At 41.0% G+C, this 18838-nt stretch overlaps 1 protein-coding gene across 1 annotated transcript in view; it reads left to right on the top strand.

Moving 5' to 3' along the window:
- Window positions 1-18838, top strand: part of crb (crumbs) — a 625965-nt gene that overhangs the window by 399408 nt on the left and 207719 nt on the right. The window contains exon 11 of the mRNA XM_067138875.2: window positions 13488-13595. Within this exon, the coding sequence (XP_066994976.2) occupies window positions 13488-13595 (108 nt within the window). The remainder of the gene's footprint in view (window positions 1-13487; window positions 13596-18838) is intronic.

Below are 18838 nucleotides of genomic sequence, written 5' to 3'. Positions count from 1 at the left end.
GCATAAGGCTATTCACCACTACACATGGAAGGGCTGGGGTACCAGATCCATAATAGACTATATCTTAACCGACTTCGAATTAGCGAAATCTGTTAGGAATGTACGAGTTTTTCAGGGATTTTTCGATGATACATACCACTATCTGATCTGTAGTGAACTAAGTACTCCAGGCCTAGGATAGAGAAAGTGAAATCTGACTGCAAACAAATAAGGGTAGAAAATCTTCAAGAAGAGAAAATTAGACAGAAGTACATGGATATGATTAGTGAGAATTTCTGAACAGTGGACAGTAAGCAGGTTCAGGATATAGAAAAAAATGGGTGGCATACAGGGATACTGTAGTAGAAGCAACGAGGGAATGCCTAGGAAAAACTGTGTGTAAAGATGGGAAAAAGCGAACATCTTGGTGAAATGACAGGGGCTTTACGTCGCACCGACACAGATGGGTCTTATGGCGACGATGGGATAGGAAAGGCCTAGGAGTTGGAAGGAAGCGGCCGTGGCCTTAATTAAGGTACAGTCCCAGCATTTGCCTGGTGTGAAAATGGGAAACCACGGAAACCATTTTCAGGGCTGCCAATACTGGGATTCGAACCTACTATATCCTGGATGCAAGCTCACAACCGCGCGCCTCTACACGCACGGGCAACTCGCCCGGTATGATGAACTAAGAGCAGTTTGTAAATGTTATAAAAAGTCTCATCAGAAATGGCTGCAAACAAGGGGTGATGGCAACAACAATCGAGGTATCTCATTGATTATTATACTAGGCAAAGTATTCAGTGGCTTCTTGGAAGGGAGGGTGTGATCAATGGTTGAAAGGAAGTTGGATGAAAACCAGTGTAGTTTCAGACCACAGAGAGGCTGTCAGGATCAGATTTTCAGTATGCGCCAGGTAATTGAAAAATACTACGAGAGGAATAGGCAGTTATGTTTATGTTTCGTAGACCTAGAGAAAGCATATGACAGGGTACCAAGGGAAAAGATGTTTGCCATACTGGGGGACTATGGGATTAAGGGTAGATAATTGAAATCAAAGACATTTATATTGACAATTGGGCTGCAGTGAGAATTGACGGTAGAATAATTCTTGGTTCGGGGTACTTACAGGGGTTAAACAAGGCTGTAATCTTTCACCTTTGTTGTTCGTAGTTTACATGGATCATCTGCTGAAAGGTATAAAGTGGCAAGGAGGGAATCAATTGGGTGGAAATGTAGTAAGCAGTCTGGCCTATGCTTACGACTTGGTCTTAATGGCAGATTGTGCTGAAGGCCTGTAGTCTAAAATCTTGGTACTTGAAAATAGATGCAATGAGTATGGTATGAAAATCAATCAGCCTTTCCAAGACTAAATCGATGTTAGTAGGTAAGAGGTAAGGTAAGGGTTATTCTGCCCGAAGGCAGGTCCGAACCTCCGCAGAGGTGTTCCTGAGCCGGAGTTTACGTGCGGTAGGGTGGCCAGTTCCTTTCCGCTCCTCCATTCCCTTACCCCCCACCAACAGCGCGTGGCAACCCATCCAACTCCTGACCACGCCCAATGTTGCTTAACTTCGGAGATCTCACGGGATCCGGAGTTTCAACATGGCTACGGCCGTTGGCAGTAGGTAAGAAATCCAAGAGAATTGAATGTCAGATTGGTGATACAAAGCTAGAACAGGTCGATAATTTCAAGTATTTAGGTTGTGTGTTCTCCCAGGATGGTAATATACAGTAGTAAGTGAGATTGAATCAGCGTGCAGGTAATCACTTGGTTATGATACAGAACCTCTCAGGGTGTATGCGCCTGGTGCATGCACTGTGCACGGTGCAAAAGATGATTTCGCTTGGTTGACCAGAGTACAGACCAGCCCCTCTTCATCTCCCGAATATAGAGGCGTAGAGCCACGATAGAGTCGTGGCCACCCGTCCTCTGCTCGGTTGGCCGGTCGGAACGCAGAGCTGTCGGACCACGGACCAGCTATGGCCACTTTTTGGCCGAAACCCACTCTGCATCTGCCGACCCCCAAACAGACTTATGGTTTTAAAGGAGAGAAGTGCCAGCCGGGTAATCGTAGAAGGATGGGGTTCATTGTACTGTGTTGTAATGCATCTGGAAGCAAGAGACTTCCTCCCCTCGTCATAGGAAAATTCGATAAGCCACGATGTTATAAGAGCATCCGGCACTTTCTGTGCAAGTACAAGGGATTTAAAAAGTGCAGACAGAACAGTAATCTAAAAAAATAAAGCATTTGCATGGGGGAGCCAGCATAATTTGTCCTTGTCTCTGAATTGTGTGTTTTTTTCTTTCGTCGTGTGAAATTACGTTTGCCATTGATTTATTTGAATAATGTAAATGCACCTTGTTGGATACATTTCGGAAATAGTTTTTTCTATAGCATTTAAAAGGTTTAAACTGTGAGTTAAGGTGATTGCATGCATTAATTCGGTCTTGAAATACTCTGTTACGTGGCAAGGGTTGGCATTTCTGAATTACGAGTTGGTGATTAATTCGAAATCTGATTTTGCGTTCCAGTGAATTCGAATTACTGAGGTTTTACTGTATATACAAGAGAAGGGAGATTCAAATGTGCAGTATTTTGGATTAGTGATAAAAAGAAAGCTCAAAATGCTTTTTTTTTTTTTTTTTTTTGAAAATGAATGTTAATATTTTGGTTACCAGTACTACCAACAATCTGACTTAATAAAAGTTTTGTGTTTCAGAGTAAAAACGATAATCCCTGCAATATTCCCTCTTGTGGTTTGATTGGGTTGTCTTTTCTTGAAATGTTAAGTCTTACTGTACTTTTTCAATCAGAATTCAAAATGTCACCAGTCACAGCTAAATTATTGTAGACATGATACTGTATAGGCTTTTCTAAGATGAGTTTTCTGCAAAACGTAAAGAATTTCACCTTATTTTCTTGACACGGCATAAGCCCGCCAAAAGCCTATACAGCATCATGTCTATAAGTGAGGGCCATGAAAGCATGGCAATATTAAATTATTGTGATTTTTAAACCCACAGCCTCAATAAAGTTCATATCCAGTTCGATGATCCGTAACCACTCATTCATATATGCAATGATTTTCATATACTGTGCTGAGATTTTCACATTTGAAATTTTTTTTATTGCTTACTTGGTTCTTTGTAGTCTGTGGTAAGTCTATTTCCTTTAAAGGTTACTGGTTTAATTTATTGCTGGTAGATTTATTGATAAATAAGTAGGTTAGTAAACAATGTTATTTTTAATCAAGACTGCTATGTCATGAAATTTAAGGCCAATTTCAAATTCATCCACTGTGAAGTGATGCAACAGGGTTTTCAGTATCTTCAGAACGTCTTCCAACTCACTTCCAGTGTTAGTATGAGAAAGGACAAATGGTGTTACTCCAAAGAGGCGCATGTCCGAATGTCCAGTACGTATCCTATCAGTCTCAAATGACATTTCAGGAAGGTCACACTGCTATTCAAGTCTCACATCTCCTGTCAAGTATTTCCACTATCATGTGGATAGAGTACTAATTTGAACTAATTCAAGATATACTTTATGGCATATGGTAAAAAGCAAGGAATTCTGAATTATCACACTCCTCAAGCTTTAGCAGCAACAAATCATTTTCATCCAGCAATTTCTTGTGATGTATGTATGATGATGTATTAGGCGTCCACACACAAGGCAACACGAAAGCAATTCAACCATGATACGATATTCCCTCCCTGTCACTTCATAGGTAAAGGAGTGGGGACCCACCAACGGAGCAATATGAAAGCAATTCAACAGCGATCTACTCAACTGGTGCGATCTGAGCAACCCTGGTGACCTGCAGTGAAGCGCGATCTGAGCGACTTGTTCTCATATTGCCTGTTGATATGGAGACATTTAATACAAAATTTGTGGGTGGTTGTTGTTTGAGTCATCAGTCCATAGACTGGTTTGATGCAGCTTTCCATGCCACCCTATCCTGTGCTAACCTTTTCATTTCTACGTAACTACTGCATCCTACATCTGCTCTAATATGTTTGTCATATTCATATTTTGGTCTACCCCTACCGTTCTTACCACCTACGCTTCCTTCAAAAACCAACTGAACAAGTCCTGGGTGTCTTAAGGTGTGTCTTATCATTCTATCTCTTCTTCTCGTCAAATTTAGCCAAATCAATCTCCTCTCGCCAATTCGGTTCAGTGTCTCTTCATTTGTGATTCGATCTATCCATCTCACCTTCAGCATTCTTCTGTAACACCACATTTCAAAAGCTTCTATTCTCTTTCTTTCTGAGCTAGTTATCGTCCATGTTTCACTTCCATACAATGCCGCGCTCCACACGAAAGTCTTCAAAAACATCTTTCTAATTCCTATATCAATGTTTGAAGTGAGCAAATTTCTTTTCTTAAGAAAGCTCTTCCTTGCTTGTACTAATCTGCATTTTATGTCCTCCTTACTTCTGCCATCGTTAGTTATTTTACTACCCAAGTAACAATATTCATCTACTTCCTTTAAGACTTCATTTCCTAATTTAATATTTCCTGCATCACCTGCCTTTGTTCGACTGCACTCCATTACTTTTGTTTTTGACTTATTTATTTTCATCTTGTACTCCTTACGCAAGACCTCATCCATACCATTCAGCAGCTTCTCGAGCAGTGGCGGCTCGTGAAAAAATCGTCCTACGTGCTACAAAAACAAGCTAAATACGCTGTTTTAAATCTGCATATTGCTATGATGAACAACGCATACTTCAAACTTGGTAATAATAATAATAATAATAATAATAATAATAATAATAATAATAATAATAATAATAATAATAATAATAATAATAATACAACTTTTCTCACAATTTATAACTCAGAACAAACAAAAACAACATTAATTTGGAAGCAGATGAATTCTTCGACAACTGTCTACGAGTTACAAGTTACAAGTAACAACTCTCATTCGAGAAATATTGTTTTTACTAACCTAATGGCGCAACTTACATCAGTGCAAATAGAATCGTGGGAATATAGATCCCCACTGAGAACACTAATTTAATTTCACTTTATATACACTGCAGTGGATAAATAATTTGATAAATCTCCGTATAAACTTTAGCACCAACACAATGACAGAAAAAACACGCACCAGTAAGTAATATAACCGCGAGATTAAAAACCGCACAAAGCAACTGAAAGAGCTGCTAACTGATTCATTGAGACCTCCCTTATTACTAGAGTAAATGTCCGGCTCCATGGCTAAATGGTTAGCGCGCTGGCCTTTGGTCACAGGGATCCCGGGTTCGATTCCCGACAGGGTCTGGAATTTTAACCATCATTGGGTGTATGTGTTGTCTTCATCATCATTTCTCCTCATCACGACTCGCAGGTCGCCTACGGGTGTCAAATCAAAAGACCTGCATCTGGCGAGTCGAACATGTCCTCGGATACTTCCGGTACTAACAGCCATACTCTATTTCATTTCACCAGAGTAAATTACATTGTAATGCGGAATAACATTTAGGGTCAGTCAAAGATTCTTTGACTCACCTACGAATTCCGTATTTTTGACACAAAAGGAAGATGGATATTTTAATAAGCATGTGTGAGATAGATTGCCTCCACTTACGCTTTACTTTCGAGCCCAGACGATGCTACTCTCTAGTGGCAGACTCGCTTACCACGTTCAACATTAAGGTAGCAGGAGACATCGAGTACTTCTACCCCCTTGCGGGAGAGGAAGTAACTATAGACGGGATCAGTGAAAGTTGATCCCGGTTTATGGTATACTCCGCCGGCTAGGGGAAGTGTTGCAAGCTTGGCTGCGCCTGCGTATTGCTTCCTTAAGGCTACAGGCAAGGGCTCACTTCACATGAGCACGAGCCTTGTTCCCCGGGAGAACGGCGCTAGGTGTTCGACAGATCTCGTTCTGATTTTCACAAAACACAAATTCATACCGTACTCAAAACAACGAAAAGGCACCAGGATAATTGTACTGTACATAAATAATATTCCTTTCAGTTCCAAGCTACGTGCTGGAGCCCGGTAGCATGTACTGACCGGCCGCCACTGTTCTCGAGATCTCCTGCGGTCTCAGATAAAATAACAATATCATCGGTAAATCTCAAGGTTTTGATTTCCTCTCCTTGGATTGTGATTCCCTTTCCAAATTCCTTTTTGATTTCCTTTACTGCCTGTTCTATGTAAACATTGAAAAGGAGGGGGACAAACTGCAGCCTTGCCTCACTCCTTTCTGGATTGCTGCTTCTTTTTCAAAGCCCTTGATTCTTATCACTGCAGGCTGATTTTTATACAGATTGTAGATAGTTCTTCGTTCTCGTATCTGATCCCAATCACCTTCAGAATCTTAAATAGCTTCGTCCAATCAACATTATCAAATGCCTTTTCTGGATCTACGAATGCCATGCACGTGGGCTTATCCTTCTTGATTCGATCCTCTAAGATCAGACATAAAGTCAGGATTTCTTCACATGTTCCTACATTTCTTCTATGGGGTCGATGACCTTCGATGTTAGGCTCCTTAAAACAACAAGCATCCAGCAACATTTCTTCTGAAGCCAAATTGATCTTCTCCCAACTCAGCTTCAACTTGTTTTTCCATTCTTCTGTAAACAATACGTGTTAAAATTTTGCAGGCATGAGATACTAAACTAATGGTGTGATAGTTTTTACACCTGTCAGTACCGGCTTTCTTGGGAATAGGTATAACAACATTAATTTGTGGGTACTGTGGAAAAACACTGTGTTTTATATGATTTCACTCTCAAGGAGTATTCCCAACAAGACGCGTAGACAAAGCGTGGTATCAGGTGGCAGCAGTAGTCTGTTTGTCAGGCAAGTAGCGGTATTTTATTATAATCATTTACATATTATGTTATATAAGTAATGTAATGGAACAGTATTATAAATATACCACTATAGAATGCATATGACCTTGATCAAACTCATGAACATCTACTGGAACCCAATACTTCACAGTGGAAAAAATTGTAATTCATATAAGCGTAATCGAGAAACCGATGAATAGTTTTGTTCACAAATTTTAAAAAGTCCTCATTTCTTGTAAATGTGCTTAGTTTGCTTAGTTTTAAGAAACCTGTAAAAAAAAAATATATATATATATATATATATATATATTTATATCGAGGAAATAAAAACAATAAAAATCTAACCCCATGGCACTACAGCCCTGAAGGGCCTTGACCTACCAAGCGACCGCTGTTCAGCCCAAAGGCCTGCAGATTACGAGGTGTTGTGTGGTCATCATGACAAATCCTCTTGGCCGTTATTCTTGGCTTTCTAGACCAGAAAATAAAAATAATGCTTATCTTAATGTGATCAAAATTATTTCTTCTGCACTGATGCACTCTCTCATGTTAATGTTTTGATGATGGAGAGTAGGGGTAATAATTTCAACTAATACATTATATGCCTCTTTTGACATTCTATAAAATACATGAAATTTGGTGTCACTTTTTTGCAGTTCTTTGGCTGGAACGAATAGCCTGCGTCATATATTCCTTTGATTGTAAGGATGAACCCAACACTTCCTACGGTTTCTTCTTCGGGGTCTTATGTACCTGTACAGGTACAGCATTTCTTCCTCACTTGATTCACTCGAAAGATGTCAAACCTTCAAAAACCATTTTAAAAAACTACTACAGTATGTTGTAGGTGTTCTCTACTTGGAAGGTACAAGTTCATTGTCTAAAATGTTGTCCCGTGTGTGGATGCCCTATTGCTCAGACCACCGATATTGCTTCTATCACTGGTGTTGCCAGCATCACCTAGTGACTTTTATTGTTTTCATGTTACCTCGAGTGCGGACGGCCTTATTATTTTCCGATAGTAGTAGTAGTAGTAGTAGTAGTAGTAGTAGTAGTAGTAGTAGTAGTTTTTTCTTTTCTTTCTTGTGGCAGGGAAATATCTTTTAAAGACACCACTCTGTGTGGGAGTTGGATTTCCACAAACTAAAAACCCCTGCCCTCTTCACTCAACCCATTCTGGAACTGCTTGGCAGCATGCAATCAAAATGGAGTGATGTATATTATTAAGTTTTTCCATTCTCTTCTTTCTCCTTCGTCACCATAATGCATGTCGCCATTGCCTTTACTGTGTTCCAGGCAAGCGGGCTCTCCAACATTATCTGAACCAGATTCCTTGGCGTGAGTCGTCGGCCAAGTTGTTGGCAGGCTTTCCTTCGTTCTTCTTCCCATCGAACACAGCAGAAAAAAGTGTGTTCTACTGTATCCCTTTCAGAACAGTACCAACAACCATCTCCCTGCGTCTTTCCCATCTTCATGGCATATACGCCATATCCTCCATGTCCTGCCAGGATCTGTGACAGATAGTAATCTACCTGCCAATGTCTACATTCAAGCCAGCCTCCTTTGTCGGGTGTTAGCTTTTTTGTCCATTGGCCAACATTGGTTGTGCCATCCCATCGGCCCTGCGAGTCTAGTAAGAGCTGGTTCCTCAAGGCTTTCTTTTCTTCAGCAGATATAGCCGCACCCCTTTTGTTCCAAAGTTTTCTCTCTACCACGAGGAGGTCAATGGGAATACTGGTAGCTACAACTTGTAAAGCTGCTGTCGAAACAGTTCGATATGCACAGATAACTCTGAGCAGCATTTTCCTCTGTACTCTTTCCATAGCTCTCCGGTGAATCTTTCTCCTGAGTGCATTGTGCCAGATAGGTGCAGCATAAAGTAAAATGGAATAAACTGCAGAGCACATAATCTGTCTCTTAACTATTCTTGGTCCCCCGATGTTAGGCATAAGTCTAGCTAATGCCGATGCCTTTTGAGTTACTGCCTTCACATGTGCACCAAATGTGCAATTTCTGTCGATAAGAACCCCAAGGTATCGTACAGACTTCCCTGGGATGATCGCTGTATCATTTAATAAGAAGCGGACATTCTTCCAATTCCTGGAACCTTTCAAAATTACAGCCTCAGTCTTATGTGGAGCCAGTCTCAATTTATTATTTACCGTCCAAAGGTTAACTCGTCTCAGTGATTCATTTACTTGGAAGGTCAGTTCCTCTACATTCTCTGCTATTACCACTATTGCAAGGTCATCTGCATAACCGATAGATGTTGTCCCTTTTGTCAGCTGCAGGCGTAGGACGCCATCATATGGAATGTTCCACAAGGTGGGTCCTAGGACAGATCCCTGTGGAAACACCAGCACTCATTTCAAGGTCTTCTAGATCATCAAGGCATATTCTTCGTCCTTTGAAGTACTTAGCAATTATTTGTTGTAGATACCGAGAAATGTTCTTCCTACGAAGTTCTCTCAAAATAATGCTTCAAGAAGCAGTGTTAAAAGCAGTTTTGACATCTAGCATTATCAAAACAGCCCACTTCTCACTGCTTTCTGCCTGTATTTGAATCACTCTCTCTATAGCTTGGGTTGTGGTTCTACCCTTTCTAAATCCAAACAGGTTCAAAGAAAGTCCTCCCTGTTTTTCAAATTCTTTCTCCAGTCTCGTTTTAATCAATCCTTCGTAAAACTTGCTCAAGGTGTTTAATAAGCAAAGTGGCCTATGCACTTATGGATCTAATGATAGTTTCCCTGCCTTGAATAACAGCACTAGCTTGGCTACTTTCCACTCATCGGGGAATTCACGCTTTTTTAATAAATCATTGAAGACTGATAAGATCCAACCAGGTGCCCTCTCAACTGCATACTTGATGGCTTCTTTTGGGATGTCATCTACACCTGGTGCCTTCCGGTCTTCATATTGCATGCTACCTCTGTAACTCAACCACAGTAAACGGTTCTGCAACACTAAAATCTGATTCCATTTCAAGTCTGTCATTAGTACAAGGGAACGACTCCATCTCTATGGCTTTCCTTCTATCAGCTGGGAGCTGAACTGGTACCCTGTTGATTATTCGACCAGTCACTATGTTATATCCCGCCCCCTAGATATCACTGTCCAGATCTTCACATAGCTTTTGCCAGAGATTTCTCTTAGAATCCTTTATTAGCTTCATTAGTTGCCTCTTTGATGCCTTATAGTCATCTTCTAATTGTATTAAGTTGACCTGGCTGATTCTTTTCCTAGATCTTGTAAGGATTCGTCTCTTACGATTGCAGTCTTTCCTTTGCATGTCTATTTCATAGTTCCACCAGTAAGGGACTCGTGTTTTATATTTTGTTGATCCCCTCAATCGGCTGGTCCTATAAGCATCTTTAAGAATAGCAGTTACATCTTTTAGAGTATGTTGTGCTGTATCTACAGTTTGTAACATCCATTCAATTGCAATTTTAAACATTTCCCAGTTATAACTCCACACCGTTTTCATGGTATCATTAAGCTTCTTCGATCCCTTAACTTGAAAATAAATTAAACGATGGTCACTGAGAGATTCATCTTCCATTACCTCCCAGTCAACAATGCATGATGCTATACCCTGCGTTGAGCAGGTGACTTCTATGAAAGACTCTGAGCTCCCTCTGGAAAAAGTTGGTAAGATTCCAGTGTTATGAACCACCAAGTCTAGGGTCGCTATCCATTCTGCCCAATATTCTCCCCTACGATCTGCAGTTGGTGCCCTCCACAGAGGCGACTTGACATTTAGGTCTCCCAGAATGATAGATTCAATACCTGACGCCATACAGTCCTGAACTATTACATCTACCTCAGCTTTGAAAATATCAAAAGGGATGTTAGGAGAGATATAACAACAGTAAATCTGACATTGCTGAAGTTGAATATACAAATATCTTTCTTCTGCCCTTATGTTTAGCACCTTTAAATTATTTAAAAAATATGCAGCTACATCACATCTTTTGTCCGTGAACCAACTATCTTCAGCTGCTCGCCTTCTGTTTGGCTCGCTAACAAGCACTAAGTCTACTTGCCTTTCCAAGGCTGTTGCACACATAATGTCATGACTGTCGGGTTTGCTCATCAGATTCGCCTGCAGTATGTCCATTATTGGTAGTTTAAATTCAACTTGCTTGCCTCTAATATTAACTTCCTGTAAGTAGGGCATTTCATTTGAACTGAGCGGTGGCCTTCTACTTGGCACGTGGTGCAAAACGAATTGTTCCCACAATCCCTTGCCAAATGGCCTTCTTGTCCACAATTTAGACAGCTCTGAGACCGGTCATCCTTAACGTCGCAGTGTGGCGCTTCATGTTCAAATCCAAGACATTTAAAACACCTTGCAACTGTAACTCTTTCCTTCACCAGACAGGTTGCCCAGCCTACATTTATTTTCTTTTTCTTTAACAGTATTTTTGATGGTTCCGTTGGCAAGATTATGGTAGCATTCAGATTTCCAAACCGCCCCGGTATAACAGACGTAATATTGATCTGTGATTCTTCAACAGCAGCTTCTAAGGAGAGTGCTGCTCTAAGATAATTTTCATTTAGATCTGGATCCATACCGTACACTAGAATTGTTGTATCCTTCCCCTTTGTTGAAACCTCTACTTCCTTGACATTTTTAATTATCTCACGTTGTAATACATCAGCCTTTCTTTTGCCTTCTACAGTAAGTATTAGGTCATCCTTTGGTGTTTTTCTTATTCTTTTTATTTTAACACCAATTTTTTCGATGTTTACCCCTTCCTTTACTGTTTTGAGCAATTCGGCATAAGTTTTGCCAGCAGCTTTGCACATAACTGTTTCTTGAGTATTATTATTTAAGGGTTTCTTTTTCGATGTTAACCCCACAGTAACAGCCTGTTTTACCTGTGTTTTACCTGACTCCAAGCACCCTATTTCGATATCACTCTTACGAAACATCCATTCCAAGATTTTCCTTGTATAATTCTGGTCAAGACTATCCGGGATAGTTATCAGCAGCTTCTTTCTTGCATGAGTCTCAATTATCTCCCTCTAGTGGGTGAGACATGAATACAGGCTCTGCAGGTCATTTACTCCATCCTGATTAAATGAATATGGTATTACATACACATATCGCAGCTTCTCCCACTGTAGTAGTAGTAGTAGTAGTAGTAGTAGTAGTAGTAGTAGTAGTAGTAGTATCATACGTGATATGTACAAAACTCTCCAACCTTCCTTCTGAGCTAGATTCTGGCTGAACACTGAAGAGATCTACACTGACTTAGCAAATGTCATGGGATAGTCACCTAATAGGGTGTTGGGCCTCCTCTGGCCCTGCAAACTGCAGTGAGACGCCGTGAAAGTGAGTCGATAAGTCCCTGATAGTCCTCTGGATGCAGCTGACACCAAATCATTTGCAGAGCGGCCGCCAGTGCTGGTCTGTTCGTGGGTGCAGGATCTATGGCACGGAGCCTGCGTTCCAGTACATCACAGATATGCTCGATAGGGTTCATATCGGGGCTCCTGGGTGGCCATGGCAGTCATTGGACCTCCGCTGCATGTTCCTGGAACCATTGCCGGGTGACGTGAGAGCAATGTGGCAGCGCGTTATCATCTCGATACACCGCAGAAGCGTCTGGGCGCTGGAAGGCCAAAAATGGGTGGAGATGGTCTCCGAGCAGCTCAACATACCGCGTACCATTCAAAGTCTCTTCCAGAACAACTGGGGGGCCCATTCCATACCAGGAAAATGCACCCCAGACCATAACAGAGACACCAGCGCCCTGGACCACACCTTCAGGCAGGAAGGATCCATCGCTTCATGTGGTCTGCGCCATACATGGTGCCTTCCATCAGCATGGTGCAGATGAAATTGTGATTTGTCTGACCATATCACATTATGCCATTGTTCCAGTGTCCATCCCTGGTGACTGGCGACAAATGCGCGTCGTTGTGCCCGATGACGTTGGGTTAACAGTGGCACCTGTGTGCGGCGCCGGCTCCCATACCCCATAGAACCCATGCTCCTATGGATTGTCCACTGGGAGACGTGTCTAGCATGGCCTGTGTTGAATTGAGCCGTGATTTGTTGCACGGTTGCCCGTCTGTCACTATTGACAATCCGTCTCAGATGTCGCCAGTCACGGTCATCAAGGGTGGCTGGATGGCCAGTCGTTCATCTGTTGTGGACGGTGACACCCGCATTCAGCCATTCACGATACACCCTGGACACGGTTGATCGTGTGAAGCCGAATTCCCGCACCACTTCCAAAATCGCACTTCCCATCCGTCGGGCACCGACCACTATACCCTGTTCGAATGGTGTCAGCTCATGACGATGTTCTGTGTTACACCTGTCGCATGCACAGCCACTGCTCACAAGGTCTCTTATACAACTGCCGCTGGCACAGGGGGTGTGTGGTGCGCAGACAACACACCTGCGCATCAGTGCTCCACTATCCAATGACATTTGCTCAGTCAGTGTATGTCACCTCACAGTTGCCGAGTTTGAAGTACCTTATAAGTATCCTGCCCATATGCTTCTTAAATTTGCTGATACTGAAGTCGCCATTGCATTGGTTCTCAGTGACTGAATGTGAAATAGGCCGTAAACAGCCTGAAATGCTAAATGTAAAATTCAAAATGTCAAAAATCACAAGATGGTTCATGTATATTCACTGGATTTACTCCTGTTTGTTCTGTTGTTTAGGGCGTGACTGTTCCACTCTGAGCGCCTGCACTAACACAACTTGTCTGAATGGCGGTGTTTGTAGCTCAGCAAAAGACCAGTATTGTGTATGTCCTCAAGGTTACGCAGGTTAGTTCATCTATATGTTTCATCTTACATCTCCGTAGCCAGTTGTGAGTTAATGCTTGACTCATATTGAGGCTTTGCAAGTATTCAGTGAAAAATATTGTTGTTTGCAGGTAAGTGCCCAGTCATTCCATGCTTGTTATTTAAAAAAAATAAACAGTCATGTAAAACTACTGCAGTTTAAGTTTTGGTCAGTATTTTTCTTCCACTGTAAGATCTTCAATTTAGTGAAGTTAAGGTGAATTATACAAACTTCTTTGGATACATTTGTGCTACGATGTATTCTGATATTTCTTCAGCAAGTGTTACTACTATATTTTAGATTGTCATTTCATTGGCTGATGATAGCATGAAGCTTATTCATAGCTTGTTCATCCGCCATAAAGCCTTGTCATTTCCAGAATGTTCTCTTATTAATAGTATAGCTAGAAGTGCTTTAGAGAATAGCTTCTACCAGTAACTGCTTGATCTGCTAGTTACACAAAAATTTCCTATCCCTCCCCTCTCTGTGTGTGTGTGCGTGAGTGGGTGGGCAATACATTTTGTTGGCAAGACATCTCTTCTGTCAAGTAATTTGTGCAATATTGACCTTTCTTATTGAAGCCTGTTGTTCTATAGACAGTAAACAACCTGTACTTTCTTTCATCTTTTCATTAATAATTACAGCAATTCATAGTAGCTATTGAGAATACTTGCATGTTCAGAGTTCCAGGATTGATACCCAGCACAGTTCCTTTCTATTTGAGTGTATAAATGTGAAAGATCTGTCTCGGTCTACTTACTGTCATGTTATAGAACTCTTTTTAAGGTCTAAAATATCTTGTACTCCAGCACCAGCATCTCTGTCCGACTCGTTGGCTGAACGGTCAGCGTACTGGCCTTCGGTTTATAGGGTCCCGGGTTCGATTCCCGGCTGGGTCGGGGATTTTAACCTTAATTGGTTAATTCCAATGGCACGGGGGCTGGGTGTGTGTGCTGTCTTCATCATCATTTCATCCTCATCACGACGCGCAGGTCACCTACGGGTGTCAAATAGAAAGACCTGCACCTGGCGAGCCGAACCCGTCTGGGATATCCCGGCACTAAAAGCCATACGACATTTCATTTTTTACCAGCATCTCTTAACATCTGTTGCAATTAAAGGGATGTTTAACAGCAGCAACAACAACAATAATAATGATGATGTTATAATTATTATCATTATTATTTCCCTCACAGAACAACTTGGATATCTCATCAATTCGTATGCCATATTTTTTCTTCCATTTACATTACGTTCTACTCTACTGACGACATTACCCCAAGTTGTTGTATCGCTACCAGCTCTCTTTGACAAGCTTGCGAAACCCATTCTAATATGTTGTTCAGCAATTACATCTGTCTTATCTTTGTTTTCTTTAAGCTTCTGTGTAGCAAACTTTTTAAGTTCAAGGGTTTTTATTAATCTTTAAATGACTTCTGGTGCTGGAGGAATGTGGTCCCTTCTGTCACATTTTCTATACCTTAGCTGAGAGAGACCAGCTGCTTACTGTCTGCGTAGTGCAGTAGGAGTTATTGGTTCTACTATCAGATGAACTGATAACTAAAGCATTTCTCAGGATCACCTATTTGACATCAGTACAACTCCGAAGACAACCAGATTTCAACCTTCATTATCCAGACTTTGGTCTGATACTGGGTTGTAGAAAGTTACTCCTAGAGGTACTATTCAGAGAATCGTTGGGCTGTCCAGCTTATGGGTTTGATCACTGAGTATTAATTAATTGTTTAGCTCCCTGTGTGGATTAATGGTAGAGAATTGGCCTCCAGATCCCAAGATAATGGGTTCGAACCTGGCAGAGGTAGTCCGATTTTTGAAGGGTAAGAAAAAGGCCATTTAACACTCTTTTTGTGTGATGTCAGCAGTAAAAGATCTCTGGTGACACATTTGGTGTTTACCTACAAAAATGATTTTATCAAGTACAAACTTTCAGCTGCATATAAAGCCTCCTGGCAGAACACTGTCTGGTAGTGTCTGAGTTTTACATTGATTGAGATATTCTTGTTGTTGAAAGTGTTCATAGTTAGTTTATATGCCAAGAGATATTCTGTTTATTTTGTCAACTAGTAGACCTAGAGTAAAATATGGAACGTTGAAATTAAAAAGCAAGCAGCGAGACGGCATTAGATTAAGATGCTTGCACACTAGCTGAGTCATTTTGGCTGACTATGGACACGTTAATTCAAATTCAGCCTCTTCTGTTTCTGGGCTTTAATCCTCGTCCAGTTCTCCTTCATCCTTTCCCTCTGCAATCTCCTCTTTTCTGTCCATGGCGCTTGGGTACAGGATCTTTTTCTTGAAACCATTTTGTGGCCTTGATCCTCGACTTGTGAGCATCCCTGTTACTGTATTCCCATTTCTTCCACGTCCCTCTTCACCTCCTGGTACCAGTGCACTATAGTTTTCCTGATTTCAAAATATCTTATTATCTGGTTGGTCATTCTTCCCGCATTAATTCTGTAGATAAATACAAAGAACACGGCTCTCCTTTTCTGGATGGTATCTGAGATCTTTTCCATCTTGAGATATAATTCTTGGTTTCCTTTCTTTCTGTATGATCCCTCCTTACTTCTTTGGGGTCCCAGTATCTTCCTCAGAATCTTTTTCTCCACTAGTTCCAACTTCTTGACCAATCCTGTTTTTATCAAGTACAAACTTTCAGCTGCATATAAAGCCTCCTGGCAGAACACTGTCTGGTAGTGTCTGAGTTTTACATTGATTGAGATATTCTTGTTGTTGAAAGCGTTCATAGTTAGTTTATATGCCAAGTTCATCTTGTTGATTCTCAAAAACAGTGCTTCTCTTTCTGACAGGTTATTGTCTATCCACTCCCCCAGATATTTGCATTTCTCCACTTTCTGAATCCTTTCTTTCTCAACTGTCATCCATCTGGGTGCTGTTGTTGTTGTTATTATTATTATTATTGTTGTTATTATTATTATTATTATTATTATTATTATTATTATTATTATTATTATTATTATTATTATTATTATTATTATTATTATCATCATCATTATCATTATTATTTACAACACAATCATTCGACTAGTACTTCTGTATGGTTCCGAGACATGGAGTATAACCAAGAAAGAGCAGCAGCAGTTGCAAGTCTTTGAGAATAAAGTTTATAGAAAAATATTTGGCCCATGGTTCAGTCCTATCTCTCAAAGCTGGCAGAAAAGATCTAATTATGAGATTTACACTCTCTCTCAAAACACACTATAATGGGTGTGATAGAATCCAACAGACTGCACTGGGCTGGGCATGTACTGAGGATGCAGGATAACAGAGCACCAGTAGATCTATACAAGGGATCTCTTAATGGGAAAAGACCTACAGGAAGACCCCGAAGCACCTGGAAGAAGGAGATCAACAAGGTATTCCAGACCCTCCAAATTGATAACTGATAAGAGTAGGCTCAAGATCGAAAAGGATGGAAGAGGGTTGTGAGATCGGCACGGGAACTTCACGACACTCAGAAGCCTACGGAGTGATTATTATTATTATCATTATCATCGTCATCATCATCATCATCATCATCATTCCTGTACAGAGTACTAAATGCCGTATGGACAGACAACAAAATACTTGCAGATTGGAGCAAGAGCATTATAATTCCCACCAACTGTAGAGCAGTAATCCTGCTGTCTAGAGAAGATGATAGAAAGGAGATTGAGAACTATCATTGAACCACACTTAGAGGAGGAGCAATATGGATTCAAAAGTAACAGTCAACAGTGGATCTAATTTTTAGCACCCACATGCTGATGGAAAAGTATTGGGAGAAAGGAAAGAATGTGGTCATTGTATTCCGGGGTATAGAAAAGGTCTATGATAGTGTTATAAGAGATAAGATCTGGGAGTGTCTGAGGAAAAGAAATGTGCCCGAAGGACTGGTAAGGAAAATTCAGGTGTTGGTCAAAGACTATACTACCTGTGTGCGAATTGGGGAAGATCGATCATCATGGATTGAGACCAAGAGTGGAGTCCAGCAAGGAAGTGTACTGTCCCCACTACTGTTCATCACTGTTATGAATAATATAATGAGGAACATCAAGGAAAAGTTAGGTGAACTGAATGCAGTGGCCTTTGCTGATATCATGATTTGAGGTGAAACAGAAGAGGAAGTACAGACCAGACTCAACATATGGAAATCCCAGTTCTGGGAATATAACCTTAACATCAGCAAGACCAGGACAGTGGTGATGGCAGTCAACAGAGATTGGTGCCCAGCAAGTGTAAAACTAGGAGACCACCAGCTAGAGTGTGTGGATAGTTTTCCTTACCTTGGAAGTATAATCTCCAGTGATAACTTGGTCAGAAAGGAAATTACAAACAGAGTGCAAAAGGGATCAGAATTCTACCAACAAGTAAGAACACTTTTATGGGATGATATGATTCCAAAACTGGCTAAACTGATGATGTTTAACAGCTATTTCAAACCAGTATTGACCCATGGTATTGAAGCGTGCACCCTCACAAAAAGAGATTCATCAAGACTGCATCAGAGATAAAATTTCTTAGATCCACCATCCAGAAGACCAAGATGGACAAGTTAAATGAGGAGGTGAGGAAAGAAGCCAGAATAAAGACATCCGTATTTGACTGAATCGGCACATACAGACTATGGTGGTATGGGCGTGTGATGAGGATGGAGTCTACAAGAACAGCCAGATTAAATTTGGAAAAACAGGTGGAGGGGAAAAGACCTGCAGGAAGACCTAAAACCTGATGGGTAGACATGATCAAGGTTGATCTAGTTACCAGAGGATGGGCAGTGAATGGTGTTTTCTATGACAAGTTGTATATGGGCAGGAAGAAGTGGAAGAGGCTTATTAACAGTACCCGAGAAACTGGGACTGTACAATGGTAATTGTACCGGGCGGTACACCTCCACGCCGCTAATTTAAAATGTGCGCCAGTTGAAACTCCTCTGCTGGAGGAAGTCTGAACTTTATCTACGCTATTAATTCTCTACTTTCTCAGAAGATGTCACCACGTGGAAAACTTTGAGTTTTTGAACTGTGTCATTTTTGGTGTGTTTTTGTTTAGCTTGAAGTAAGAAGTGTGAACTTTCTCTTCTAGAGGACACTACTGAAGATCAACAATAGTGCAACCTAGTGCGGAGTCAAAGAACTATTTTGTTGGAGAAATTTTTATTTCAAATGTTTGTTCTTTGCTAAATTTCTTTCTGTTATTGTTT

This window comes from Anabrus simplex, chromosome 1 (genome assembly GCF_040414725.1).
Source record: "Anabrus simplex isolate iqAnaSimp1 chromosome 1, ASM4041472v1, whole genome shotgun sequence".
Classification (NCBI taxonomy): domain Eukaryota; kingdom Metazoa; phylum Arthropoda; class Insecta; order Orthoptera; family Tettigoniidae; genus Anabrus; species Anabrus simplex.
This window is presented reverse-complemented; position numbering and strand designations above follow the sequence as displayed.